Source organism: Cherax quadricarinatus, chromosome 71 (assembly GCF_038502225.1).
Source record: "Cherax quadricarinatus isolate ZL_2023a chromosome 71, ASM3850222v1, whole genome shotgun sequence".
In the NCBI taxonomy this organism is placed as follows: domain Eukaryota; kingdom Metazoa; phylum Arthropoda; class Malacostraca; order Decapoda; family Parastacidae; genus Cherax; species Cherax quadricarinatus.
The window spans coordinates 22,275,298-22,290,216 of record NC_091362.1 but is presented as its reverse complement, the minus strand read 5'-3'; the positions used below and the strand labels follow the sequence as shown (position 1 = coordinate 22,290,216).

The following is a 14,919-nucleotide window of genomic DNA, read 5'->3' as shown; positions in this document are numbered from 1 at the left end:
ACATTTGGTCAGTTTTTGGAAGTTACTTTAGAAGTTTCTTACATTAGAAGTTTGTTAAGTTACATTTGGCCAGTTTTTGGAAGTTACTTTAGAAGTTTGTTACATTAGAAGTTTGTTAAGTTAGAAGTTCGTTAAGTTACATTTGGAAATTTTCATAAGTTACGTTGGAAGTTTGTTACGTTAGAGGTTTGTTACGTTAGAAGTTTGTTAAGTTACATTCGGCGAGTTTTCGGAAGTTACGTTAGGACTTTGTTGCATTAGAAGTTTGTTAAGTTACATTTGGTAAATTTTCAGAAGTTACATAGGAAGTTTGTTACGTTAGAAATGTGTCAAGTTAGAAGTTTGTTAAGTTACATTCGGCGAGTTTTCGGAAGTTACGTTAGAACTTTGTTACATTAGAAGTTTGTTAAGTTACATTTGGTCAATTTTCAGAAGTTACATAGGAAGTTTGTTACATTAGAAATGTGTCAAGTTAGAAGTTTGTTAAGTTACATTTGGTAAATTTTCAGAAGTTACATAGGAAGTTTGTTACATTAGAAATGTGTCAAGTTAGAAGTTTGTTAAGTTACATTTGGTAAATTTTCAGAAGTTACGTTGGAAGTTTGTTACGTTAGAAGTTTGTTAAGTTACATTCGGTGAGTTTTCGGAAGTTGTGTTGTTGGTTTAGCAGTAAGATGCACACAGCAAAGATGGCGGGCAGCTACCGCTTGTTTACACCAGAAACATGGAAAAACTGGGACAAATCTGGGAAAGCAGAAGTGTGAGTTACGTTAGCCATAACTTAAAGACATCCAGCATCATCCCTCCATCCAATACCACAGATATCTTCGGCTTATTTAGTGGAAAATCTGCGTTTTTGACGATGGAAAGGAAGTCCTGGGGTATCGTCTCTGCAGAGAAATGGTCTGATGATACCGACAAGATGTGGAAAAAGACATTAATGTACAGTTTAGGACATTTATTGAAGGAAACGTTTCGCCACCAGTGGCTTCTTCAGTCCTTAGGACTGAAGAAGCCACGAGTGGCGAAACGTTTTCTTAAATACCCTGAAGTGTACGTAAGTCTTTTTCCACATTGTCTCTCCAGTCTGGCTGTTATTTGTAGTGGTATTTACACGAGTTTCTTTGATGTATTGATTAATTTAAGGTCGTGGAGAAGCAGCAGTCGCCATTGTCTGTGGAGAAATAGTTAATTTAAGCACTGGAGATGGTGGTGGTATGTGGTATATATGGGGGGTAGTGGAGCCGGGTGTGGGTAGTAGGGGGGTCATTACCCCCCACTGCAGCTGTGTGGCCCCTTTGGGTTTATAGCTTTATTCTGGTTATCGTTGTTGTTGTATTAATAACCCTCCCATTACTTGTCTAACACTACTTGTCTAGAGGAAATGGTATGGTGATACCGACAAGATGTGGAAAAAGACACTTATGTACAGTTCAGGACATTTATTAAAGGAAACGTTTCGCCACGAGTGGCTTCTTCAGTCCTAATACAGAGAAAACTAAGAAAACACATATATATATAGTGGCAGGAGTCAGGTGAGGTGACGCGTGGGTAGAGGTGGTAGTAGTAGTAGTAGTAGTAGTAGTAATGGAACTAAGGAGGTGAGGCTAGAGAGGGACCTGCTGGCATCAAGTAACACCACTTCCCAGGATGGGTAATATCCTCTTGCTTAGTAATTTTGAAATACTGTAACTACCGGATTTTTGCTTTATAGTGTTACTGACAGAAATTAGTGCAGCTTCAATGCATTTTCTCCGTCTTAAGTCGTCTTCTTTAATAACTAGTTTAGCTTCATTGAATTTCACGAGGTGTCCAACATCGTCTCTATGTTGAACACATGCGTTTTTGCGGTCATCATTTCTGCAAGCATTTTTGTGTTCTGCTATCCTAATGTCCAGAGTTCTGGCTGTTTCCCCTACATATACTTTGTCACACCCCCCAAATGGTATAGTGTAGATTCCTGCACTTGTGCCAGAAAAACCCAAGCATGATTCTGGCACAAGTGCAGGAATCTACACTATACCATGTGGGGGGTGTGACAAAGTATATGTAGGGGAAACAGCCAGAACTCTGGACATTAGGATAGCAGAACACAAAAATGCTTGCAGAAATGATGACCGCAAAAACGCATGTGTTCAACATAGAGACGATGTTGGACACCTCATGAAATTCAATGAAACTAAACTAGTTATTAAAGAAGACGACTTAAGACGGAGAAAATGCATTGAAGCTGCACTAATTTCTGTCAGTAACACTATAAAGCAAAAATCCGGTAGTTACAGTATTTCAAAATTACTAAGCAAGAGGATATTACCCATCCTGGGAACTGGTGTTACTTGATGCCAGCAGGTCCCTCTCTAGCCTCACCTCCTTAGTTCCATTACTACTACTACTACTACTACTAATACTACTACCACCTCTACCCACGCGTCACCTCACCTGACTCCTGCCACTATATATATATGTGTTTTCTTAGTTTTCTCTGTATTAGGACTGAAGAAGCCACTCGTGGCGAAACGTTTCCTTTAATAAATGTCCTGAACTGTACATAAGTGTCTTTTTCCACACACTACGTGTACTTGTCTAATTTAACCCTGCCAAATGCAAAGTCATGATGATTGGGGAAGGGCAAAGAAGACTGCAGACACAATATAGTTTAGATGGCCAAAGACTGCAAACCTCACTCAAGGAAAAAGATCTGGGGGTGAGTATAACACCGAGCATATCTCCTGAGGCGCACATCAATCAGATAACAGCTGCAGCATACGGACGCCTGGCAAACCTACAGATAGCATTCCGATACCTCAGTAAGGATTCGTTTAAGACTCTGTATACCATGTGACCAAGTGTGACCATGGCGTAATAGCGCACAAAATGCGTGCTAAAGGAATAACAGGAAAAGTTGGTCGATGGATCTATAATCTCCTCACTAACAGAACACAGAGTAGTAGTAGTCAACAGAGTAAAGTCCGAGGCAGGCACGGTGAAAAGCTCTGTTCCACAAGGCACAGTACTCGCTCCCATCTTGTTCCTCATCCTCATATCTGACATAGACAAGGATGTCAGCCACAGCACCGTGTCTTCCTTTGCAGATGACACCCTAATCTGCATGACAGTGTCTTCCATTGCAGACACTGCAAGGCTCCAGGCAGACATCAACCAAATCTTTCAGTGGGCTGCAGAAAACAATATGAAGTTCAACGATGAGAAATTTCAATTACTCAGATATGGTAAACACGAGGAAATTAAATCTTCATCAGAGTACAAAACAAATTCTGGCCACAAAATAGAGCGAAACACCAACGTCAAAGACCTGGGAGTGATCATGTCGGAGGATCTCGCCTTCAAGGACCATAACATTGTATCGATCGCATCTGCTAGAAAAATGACAGGATGGATAATGAGAACCTTCAAAACGAGGGATGCCAAGCCCATGATGACACTCTTCAGGTCACTTGTTCTATTTAGGGTGGAATATTGCTGCACACTAACAGCACCTTTCAAGGCAGGTGAAATTGCTGACCTAGAAATTGTACAGAGAACCTTCACGGCGCGCATAACGGAGATAAAACACCTCAATTACTGGGAGCGCTTGAGGTTCCTGAACCTGTATTCCCTGGAACGCAGGCGGGAGAGATACATGATTATATACACCTGGAAAATCCTAAAGGGACTAGTACCGAACTTGCACACGAAAATCACTCACTACGAAAGCAAAAGACTTGGCAGATGATGCAACATCCCCCCAATGAAAAGCAGGGGTGTCACTAGCACATTAAGAGACCATACAATAAGTGTCAGGGGCCCGAGACTGTTCAACTGCCTCCCAGCATACATAAGGGGGATTACCAACAGACCCCTGGCAGTCTTCAAGCTGGCACTGGACAAGCACCTAAAGTCGGTTCCTGATCAGCCGGGCTGTGGCTCGTACGTTGGTTTGCGTGCAGCCAGCAGTAACAGCCTGGTTGATCAGGCTCTGATCCACCAGGAGGCCTGGTCACAGACCGGGCTGCGGGGGCATTGACCCCCGGAACTCTCTTCAGGTAAACTCCAGGTACGTCAGGCCCATACTGGAGTATGCAGCACCAGTTTGGAATCCACACCTAGTCAAACACGTCAAGAAATTAGAGAAAGTGCAAAGGTTTGCAACAAGACTAGTCCCAGAGCTACGGGGATTGTCCTACAAAGAAAGGTTGAGAGAAATCGGCCTGACGACACTGGAGGACAGGAGGGTCAGGGGAGACATGATAACGACATAAAATACTGCGCGGAATAGACAAGGTGGACAAAGACGGGATGTTCCAGAGAAGGGACACAGACACAAGAGGTCACAATTGGAAGTTGAAGACTCAGATGAATCAAAGAGATGTTAGGAAGTATTTCTTCAGTCATAGAGTAGTCAGGCCGTGGAATAGCTTAGAAAGTGACGTAGTGGAGGCGGGAACCATACATAGTTTTAAGGCGAGGTATGATAGAGCTCATGGGGCAGGGGGAGAGAGGACCTAGTAGCAATCAGCGAAGAGGCGGGGCCAGGAGCTGTGACTCGACCCCTGCAACCACAAATAGGTGAGTACTACTTGTCTAACACTACTTGTCTGCTTGTCTAACACTACTTGTCTAGCACTACTCAAATTTTTACTTCTTACCCATAATAAATATGGATACACAGATGACATGTAATAATGTATTAACTTGGGTTATCTTAAGCACTTAAAAGAACTCCTGCAAACTTTTATTTTTAATTATATAGTAATTTTTATTATATTTAGTTTTAACTTGATTTAATTTTTTTTTTAATTAAATAAAATTATGTATGTAACGTATGTATGTAATTATGTAATGTATGTGTGTATGTAGGTATGTAATTATGTAATGTATGTATGTAATATGTATGTAATGTATGTATGTATTCATATATGTATGTAATGTTTGTAATGTATGTATGTATATACATATGTATTTTTTTTTTTTTCAACAAGTCGGCCGTCTCCCATCGAGGCAGGGTGACTCCAAAAAGAAAGAAAATCCCCAAAAAGAAAATACTTTCATCATCATTCAACACTTTCACCGCACTCGCACATTATCACTGTTTTTGCAGAGGTGCTCAGAATACAACAGTTTAGAAGCATACACATATAAAGATACACAACATATCCCTCCAAACTGCCAATATCCCAAACCCCTCCTTTAAAGTGCAGGCATTGTACTTCCCATTTCCAGGACTCAAGTCCGACTATATGAAAATAACCGGTTTCCCTGAATCCCTTCACCAAATATTACCCTGCTCACACTCCAACAGATCGTCAGGTCCCAAGTACCATTCGTCTCCATTCACTCCTATCTAAAACGCTCACGCACGCTTGCTGGAGGTCCAAGCCCCTTGCCCACAAAACCTCCTTTACCCCCTCTCTCCAACCCTTTCGAGGACGACCCCTACCCCGCCTTCCTTCCCCTATAGATTTATATGCTTTCCATGTCATTCTACTTTGATCCATTCTCTCTAAATGACCAAACCACCTCAACAACCCCTCTTCTGCCCTCTGACTAATACTTTTATTAACTCCACACCTTTTCCTAATTTCCACACTCCAAATTTTCTGCATAATATTTACACCACACATTGCCCTTAAACAGGACATCTCCACTGCCTCCAACCGTCTCCTCGCTGCTGCATTTGCAACCCAAGCTTCACACCCATATAAGAGTGTTGGTACTACTATACTTTCATACATTCCCTTCTTTGCCTCCATAGATAACGTTTTTTGACTCCACATATACCTCAACGCACCACTCACCTTTTTTCCCTCATCAATTCTATGATTAACCTCATCCTTCATAAATCCATCTGCCGACACGTCAACTCCCAAGTATCTGAAAACATTCACTTCTTCCATACTCCTCCTCCCCAATTTGATATCAAATTTTTCTTTATCTAAATCATTTGACACCCTCATCACCTTACTCTTTTCTATGTTCACTTTCAACTTTCTACCTTTACACACATTCCCAAACTCATCCACTAACCTTTGCAATTTTTCTTTAGAATCTCCCATAAGCACAGTATCATCAGCAAAAAGTAACTGTGTCAATTCCCATTTTGAATTTGATTCCCCAAAATTTAATCCCACCCCTCTCCCGAACACCCTAGCATTTACTTCCTTTACAACCCCATCTATAAATATATTAAACAACCATGGTGACATTACACATCCCTGTCTAAGACCTACTTTTACCGGGAAGTAGTCTCCCTCCCTTCTACACACCCTAACCTGAGCCTCACTATCCTCATATATGAATATATTGTTGCAGTTTTATAACTGCAGTCTAAGCAAGCCTCTGGCAAGACAGTGATGGAGTGAATGATGATGAAAGTTTTTCTTTTTTGGGCCACCCTGCCTTGGTGGAAAACGGCTGATGTGTTAATAAAATAAAATGTATGTAATATGTAATGCATGAATTTTTTTTAACACAATGGCCATCTCCCACCGAAGTAGGGTGACCTGGAAAGGAAATGCTTTCACCATCATTTACACTATAGCTGTCTTGCCAGAGGCATGCAGATATGACAGTTTAGATGTCACTCCTAATAGCAAATATCCCAAACCCCTCCTTAAACCTCCAGGACTCAAGTCTGGTTAACCGGTTTCCCTGAATCCCCTAACAAACTATTACCTTGCTTTTTCAGTCTTGTTACAGAAGAACTAGAGAATAAGCAGTATATATAGTACAAGAGGTCAGGTGAACGTAAGTTGAAATTGGGGTAACATCTGTTGGACTTTAAGTCTTGAGAGTTTGGATAGTTTAGGTTGCACCCAGTGGAGTCAGTATTGGTCTGGTATCTGTGGACTGGAATCTGCCTAACCAGGTATACTTTGGGCAGGTCACATGGTTAATAGTGAATGTATTATTTTTATGGGACTCCTTGCCTTGGTTGGAAATGGTAACAAGTTCTTTAAAAATGCTAGTTTTGTGCTATTCAGTGCTGTACTGCTAATAGAAGGTGATCATGTTATCTGATTTGTTTAATTTTTTTTTGCAGGGTTCAGATGATCAAACATTTTCTCAAAGATGATCCAGATAATCCAGGGTTATCTAAACCTAATCAAGTGAAAGGTCTGTATTAATTAGCCTTTATGCACCAATGTTCCTAATATCTCTACTCCTCTCATATTTTTAAATATATTTATTAGTTTTTTGGTATACATATACCTACTTTCTGTCATTAATGGTTGTGGGGAAACCATGCTTACAAGATTTTGACTCTGACACACATATGGGCAAAACCTTGTACCCTACTGTAAAAACTGCCAAGCTGAACTATCAGTTCAACATATCCTGATGAACTGTCCTGTCTCAGGATGCAAAATTTCGATATTGGCTAGACTACAATGTGTATGTGCTCACTGTTCAATTCGAACCAACTACGATATATATGTCTAGTATTAACCCTTAAACTGTCCAAACGTAGATCTACGTTTTTTCAACATTTGAAAGTATGTAAAAAAAGTAGATCTTTTCTTTTTTTACATTTGAAAAAGTGTTTCTGGAGAGTTTATCTGGAGAGAGTTCCGGGGGTCAACGCCCCCGCGGCCCGGTCTGTGACCAGGCCTCCTTAGGTCAGTGTCCCAGGATGCGACCCACACCAGTCGACTAACACCCAGGTACCCATTTTACTGATGGGGAACATAGACAACAGGTGGAAAGAAACACGTCCAATGTTTCTACTCTGGCTGGGAATCGAACCCAGGCCCTCGCCGTGTGAAGCGAGAGCGTTTTTTTTTTTTTGTTATATTTGAAAATATGTAAAAAAAAAACATAGATCTACTTTTGGAGCACTACGCATGTGAACGTAGATCTGCTTGGACAGTTTAAGGGTTAAGTAGTCTGTAAATCATTAGGTTTAGTCTGCCCGAAATGCCTCGGCATGACAGTGGCTTTCTTTACTCTTGTAAATCAATATTGAAATTACACATTGTAAACTATGCATGGTAATAGACTCCTTATTACATGTCAGTTACACATTGTAAACTTTGCAAAGTAATAAAAATTTGAATTTGAATTTGATCTTGTTGCTGTGGTCCCACCATCAGTATAGACTTGGTCTTTAGCTTTTAATAGAAATTAACCTATTGCACCAACTCTGACCTTAATTATGCACCCACACTGACCCCCAACTCCACTACTTCCTTATCCTCACACATTACACCACAGTGCTAAACCCATATGAGTTTAGCAGTTATACTTTACTAATGCAGTACAATCATAACATCATAACACTTTAAGAACCACAATTTTTTTTAACACTGGCTGTATCCCACTGAGGTAGGGTAACCTAACAAAGAAAAAACACTTTCACTGTCACTCATTCAATCACTGTCTTGCCAGAAGGGCACCAATATCACAGTGCAGATGACCCTTCCATTCTGCAACCTCTCCACTCCTCCTCCAGAGTGCAGGCATTGTTTCTCCCACCTCCAGGATTCAAGTCCAGCATAGTACATAATTGGTTAATTTCTGTATACATATATTTCATGTTAGAAAATGATTTTGTTTTAATTATATCATAAAAATCTCTACTATGCTAATTATTGATTAACGATATTTCAGACCTTTCACGTGCTTTATATGAACTTCTTTCGGCTATCTTGAAGGGTCATCTTCGAAGAGACTTTGCACGGCCCCTTCTTACTGATATGATTGTAAGTTTGCATAAATAATTATCTATTTTGCAGAATTTATCTTGATGTATAATTTTGTTCTCCATGGGGAAGTGGAACAGCATTCTTCCTCCGTAAGCCATGCGCGATGTAAGAGGCGACTAAAATGCCGGGAGCAAGGGGCTAGTAACCCTTTCTCCTGTATACATTACTAAAGTTAAAAAGAGAAACTTTATTTTTTTCTTTTGGGCCACCCTGCTTCAGTGGGATATGGCTGGTGCATTGAAAGAAGAAAATATAATTTTGTGTATTGGTATTTGATAAGTAATTCCTACTTATTTAATGATGAACTTCCTCATAAAAAAAGCATTGCTTTACAGTGTTGTCATCCATTGTTGTAAGAGTCAACAGTCTTTGTGAATCTATTCGTTATCATTTACTCCAATATATTACTGAGTCTTATGCTTTATGTATATGCAGTACTAGTGTCCAACCTGTCCTCCTAATAGATTTTTTCTGTATGGCTATAAACTGATTTCTCCATGTCTCTTATTTTAGGGTAGGTTATATTGACATAAATTACCCAGATAAACAGTTGTAACATTATATATATTTAAGAATACCTTACTGAGAGGATTAGTGTTGTGTAGTTGTGACAGCCCAGTATAAATTTCTAATGCAGCTAAATATCAGCATTGAAGACTTGAAGTAAGTCAGAAGAAGCACTCGAAAGTTATTGCATGGGTACTAATATCCCAATGTCTTTGCTCTCTACAGTAATAATTAACAGTAGTTTTTTGCATTCTTTTTATTTGAGTTAGTAAACCTTTCTATGTAATTTTTGATCTGTGTATGTCAAATGTTGACCTAAACTTTACCTCCATGTTTTTTAGAATTGGCATCCTGACATTGCCTCCCAACTAGTGGAAGTGTCAACATTGCTAGACCTGGAGACCTCCACAATTGATCGTCTCAATAAAAATCGTGACCAGTTCATAGCACTGCTGAAATCCCTGGATGCAGACAAACTGATGAAAGAAAGATTAGAAATTGAAACTTTAGGAGAAGCAGGCATTGTTAAGAATAAAAAGAATTTTCACACAAAGCAGATTAAAGTGAAGACCAAATTATTGTGAGTATTGACATGCATCTCTTTGAAGTATTTATATTTTATATACTTCTAATGAATGCATATTGCTGTTTTTCTTTGTTATAAATGTTAAAACATTAGAGGAATATTAAAGTCAGTCATTAGGGGTATGCTTCATGCTATCAATTTACCATGAACATTTTTGATGATATCTTAATATGTGGGTTATGGTATTTTATTGAAAAACATTTCATCCACCAGGGATTTTATCACTTCATACAGTGACAAAAAAAATATTGAGGTCATATAGTGGCAGAGGACAGGTCCATGAGGTGTTGGGTGAATTCGACATGGTGTGCTGCCAGGTGGTAAGGTCTTGGACGTTGGCAGTGTTGGTTATAGGTAGGACCAACTTTGCTAAAATCTAGACAGTGAATAATTGTGGCTCCAAACACTGTGTTTTATCACTACCAACACCATTTCACAAAACACTGCATCATTTACAGTCTCTAAGGTGTTGAAAAGGTTGATCCAACCCAAAACTGATACTGTCATCACCTGAGACCTTGCTTCCTTGCCGAAGACTTGGCCTCTTTGCCGAAGACCTCATCCCCTTGCATAAGACCTTGCCCCCTTGATAAAGACCATGTTCCTTTGCCAAAGACCTCGTCCCCTTGCTGAAGACCTCATCCTCTTGCTGAAAACCTCGCTTCCCTTGCTGAATACCTCGCCTCCCTTGCTGAATACCTCGCCTCCCTTGCTGAATACTTTGCCTCCTTGCTGAATACTTCGCCTCCTTGCTGAATACTGTATTTCGCCTCCTTGCTGAATATTTCGCCTCCTTGCTGAATACTTCGTCTCCTTGCTGAATACTTCGCCTCCTTGCTGAAGACCTCATCTCCTGGCCAAAGGCCTACTTTTCCTTGCTGAAGACCTTACCCCCTTGCAGAAGCCCTCGCCTCCCTTGCCGAATATCTCACCTCCATTGCTGAATACCTCACCTCTCTTGCTGAATACCTCGCCCACATGCCACAAACCCTGCTGAATTCACTATACCTGACAGTCCTCTCCTCAGTCACTATATAATCTTGTATTTTTTCTGCATATGAACTGGTAATGTTCCTAATGGAAAAACCTTAATTTGCATATTGTGTCATTATCATCTCACTGTTGGTATATATTACCATGACATTTTTATAAATGCAGTTTAGTATTGAAACACATTTTTGTTGAAACAGTACAGAGCTATGCTCTCAGCATCCTGTTCATTATTTATTTTCATACTTTTAAATACATAGCCATAGGCTGTAGCAATGGTACCTCTTGTAACTCATTCCACTGTTCTACCACTGTTAAGAACTTTATGGTATGGTTTTGGCATTTCTTCTTCCTCAGTTTAGAACTGTGGTCTCTTGTTCTTCCAATATAATTTTGTAGGTTATTTATCATATTTTCCCTTCCATCAGTCAGTGAGGGCATAGCTAATACTTTCAACCTTTCTTCATAACTCCTACAATTTCTTAGCTCTAGGAACCTTATACCCATATTTTTCTAGTAACTGTTTATTCATCGGTGGCCTGGTGGCTAAAGCTCCCGCTTCACACACGGAGGGCCCGGGTTCGATTTCTGGCGGGTGGAAACATTTCGACACGTTTCCTTACACCTGTTGTTCTGTTCACCTAGCAGTAAATAGGTACCTGGGTCGCCGGGTCACCATCTGGAGAAGACCCGGGCTGGAAGTACTGGCAAATCTCTGATGAATGAAATGGTAGCTGGGTGTTAGTCGACTGGTGTGGGTCGCATCCGGGGGGACAAGATTGAGAACCCCAATGGAAATAAGTTAAACAGTCCTCGATGACGCACTGACTTTCTTGGGTTATCCTGGGTGGCTAACCCTCCGGGGTTAAAAATCCGAACGAAATCTTATCTTATCTTTTCTTATCATTTAACTTAAGCATTTGTACAATTTCCAGCTCTCATCTATGTGATGTTATAAAGTTTAAATACAGTTCAGTTTAAGAGAATATTTCATCACCTAAATAATATATTCTCCAACTGAATAACTTTGAAAAACAATAAATATTTTTTGTCTTTGTTTCAGTTACAAACAACAAAAGTTTAATCTATTACGAGAAGAGACTGAAGGCTACGCCAAGCTTATAACTGAGCTCAATCAGGACATAACAGACAGAGTCACCCCAAGCTCCATCATACAAGTTATACGTAGCCTTATTGGTTAGTCTGTTTTTTTAATTTGCTTTTTGGCAGAAACTTTTTTAAAACTTTCCATTGTTTTTATGTGGCAAAATCTGTCTCTTTGCAATATTATTTTCAGGTCAGATTACTTTATCAGCACACTTCTAATAGGAGATACGTATTAATAAGTAGACATAAAATAGACTTCTTGCATAAAAATTAATGTTGATTTCTTTTAATATCTTTTGTATTTGCTTGCAAATGTTAAGTCAATTCTAGGTATCTTATTATATCTCTTCATTTCAGGTGACAAAAAAAATCTAAGGAATGGTAGATTTAATGTCAGATTGGAGGGAGGGGATATAGGTTAAGTAGACGTATTTGATATTTGGGAGAGGACGTATAGCTGATGCTTCTATGAAAAACGAGGTGAACTATAGAGTAGATGAGTGGAAAAAGGTGGGTGGTGTGTTGAAACATCTGTGTAAAGAAAGACATTTACTACAGAGGCAAAAAAAGGGAAATGTACCAACATTTTTATATGGATGTGAGGCATGAGTTTTAAATGATGCAGTGAGGAGTAGGATAGAAGCAGTGGAGATGTCATATTTGAGAGCAGTGTTTTGTGAAAATCATTTAGGAGACTGAAGGTCTGGTGAAGGATTGTTCAGTTTTTTATTTACACAAGGGTTTTTACAGTGTTAGATTTGGGCATGTAGAGAGAATGGAAAGGGATAGGATGACAAACAGGGTACTTAAATCTGGGGCCCCCTAGTAGGGGTAGGGGTTGTCTCGGGAACAGATGGAGGGAGGGGTCAAAAAAAGCTATCGAGTTAGGGGCTTGAGCATCTAGCAGGCTTGTGTGAATATCTTAGATAGGAGTGAATGGAAACAAGCAGTGTTTTTAGAGATGTGCTGTTGGAGTGTAAGGGAAGTTGCAATCAGAAGATTATCTGAATTATGATATTGGCACACTTCTGGAAAGACAGCAATTGAAAGAATGATGGTAAATGTGATTTCTTCTTTGTGTCAGAATGGAGGTTGAATATGAAAGAATCAGTTGTAAACAAAAAAAAAAATGTATATATATAGTATATAATTTTATAAAATACAGTTTGGCAGTTTGGAGGGATATGTTGTGTATCTTTATACGTATATGCTTCTAAACTGTTGTATTCTGAGCACCTCTGCAAAAACAGTGATAATGTGTGAGTGTGGTGAAAGTGTTGAATGATGATGAAAGTATTTTCTTTTTTTGGGGATTTTCTTTCTTTTTTGGGGTCACCCTGCCTCGGTGGGAGACGGCCGACTTGTTAAAAAAAAAAAAAAAAAAAAAAAAAAACTTTATTCCTAGGCTGAAAATGTTTTTGGTTTTATGGATTTTTTGTTTTAAATTTTTTGGCTTAACTATGCCTTAATGTACAGTACACTACTTGCTGAAATGTCATTGTTTGATAGTAAAAAAAAGATACAAGATTAAGTTTTGCTGTCAGTGAATTGTGTTAAAATGTGATGTCTTAGCATTATAAATCACATGCAAAAGATAATATGTGCAGCCATAATTTTTTATAATTTCACATTTTGGAAGTAATATTCAGTTAAAATCTGTCATCTTTAATTTATCCATACATTGTAAGTTCTGTAATTAATATTTTGGTATATAATATAGATTTGTGTTCTCTGTATTTGTGTTTTCAGGTGGTTTCAATTTGGATCCAAATAGAGTGCTGGATCTTATTTTGGAATCGTTAGAATGCCGTCCAGAGCAGCACCAATTCTATACCAAATTGTTGAACCAATATCCCTGTGAGTCAGCTACCATTAGTGAACTTCTTGGATTCAAGCTCAACAACTACTTAAACAGTGGAAAAGATACGAAGGGAATCTATACAACAATGGCCCTACTTATACAGGCTGATATTCTTAAAATTTCAGATATATATATATGGGTAAGTATGGCTTTTTGGACCAAGTTTTGGACCAGCCATTGGTTGATAAGTGTGTATTTGCTGCCTTGTATATGTAGGGGTTGAGCCTCATTTCTTGGCCTAGCTTCTTAAGCTGTAAGTGATAGCTATAGTTTATATCCAGCCTCTTGGGTATATCCGTTTCTGTTTCTGAATCCATGAATAGAGCTTTTGTCTTTACACATCTTATAGCACTTACATTACCTTTCTCCAAAAAAAGTGTTTTCTAGTATCTTTGTTCTTCACTTGGATAAGAATAAATTTTATTAGAATAGGAATTTCTGTAAAGAAAAAGTGCTTTTCAGCATAAACGGCAACAAGAATTGTAGAGAGTTGGTACAAAAGGTGCAGTAACAAGAACTGTTAGGTAGGCTTGCAGAGTCTCTCCCAAGCCTAGCTTAGACAGTAGTCTACACACTAGGTTTTATGTGGTTAGCATGAGTCTGTATGAGTTTAATTATGGTCTCATAATGGCTTGGTTTTATTTCTACGTTATTATTCAACTTTAATGTGGTCATCAGAGGGTAGGAAGATTAGTCTTGGATTGTGAATGAGAGAAGTCTGATGTGCTCATAATTTAATGATTTATATTTGTATGATGCTACATAATTTGAAATACACTGTAGTAAAAATCTATTGCTTATATGCTTGATTCAGGAAATTTGTTAATTAAATGACTTATTTTGATCATGTTAACATTCACCCTGCAATCTTGATAGGGTGTTGGTAAATAATAAATAAACTGTTTTCACAGAATTGATATTTTCTCCTAATTTTGTGTGCACTTATCTGTGCACAATTTTAATATTATGTCTTCAAGATATGAGTCTTGGAGGTGGGAAGTACAATGCCTACACTTTAAAGGAGGGGTTTGGGATATTTGCTGTTTAGAATGTCATCTAAACTGTCATATCTGCATGCCTCTGCAATAACATTGATAGTGTGAGTAATGGTAAAAGTGTTTCTTTTTTTTCTGGGGGTCACCCTGCCTCAATGGGAGATGGCCAGT

At 38.9% G+C, this 14,919-nt stretch overlaps 1 protein-coding gene across 3 annotated transcripts in view; it reads left to right on the top strand.

Moving 5' to 3' along the window:
* The first annotated feature begins 673 nt into the window (after positions 1-673).
* Positions 674-14,919, top strand: part of tho2 (THO complex subunit 2-like protein) — a 109,658-nt gene continuing 95,412 nt past the window's right edge. For all 3 annotated transcript variants that reach the window (XM_053793556.2, XM_053793554.2, XM_053793553.2), the window contains exons 1-6: positions 674-760; positions 7,040-7,113; positions 8,608-8,699; positions 9,551-9,789; positions 11,849-11,982; positions 13,642-13,892. In XM_053793556.2, coding sequence (XP_053649531.1) covers positions 675-760; positions 7,040-7,113; positions 8,608-8,699; positions 9,551-9,789; positions 11,849-11,982; positions 13,642-13,892 — 876 coding nt within the window. In that variant the 5' untranslated portion in view covers position 674. The remainder of the gene's footprint in view (positions 761-7,039; positions 7,114-8,607; positions 8,700-9,550; positions 9,790-11,848; positions 11,983-13,641; positions 13,893-14,919) is intronic.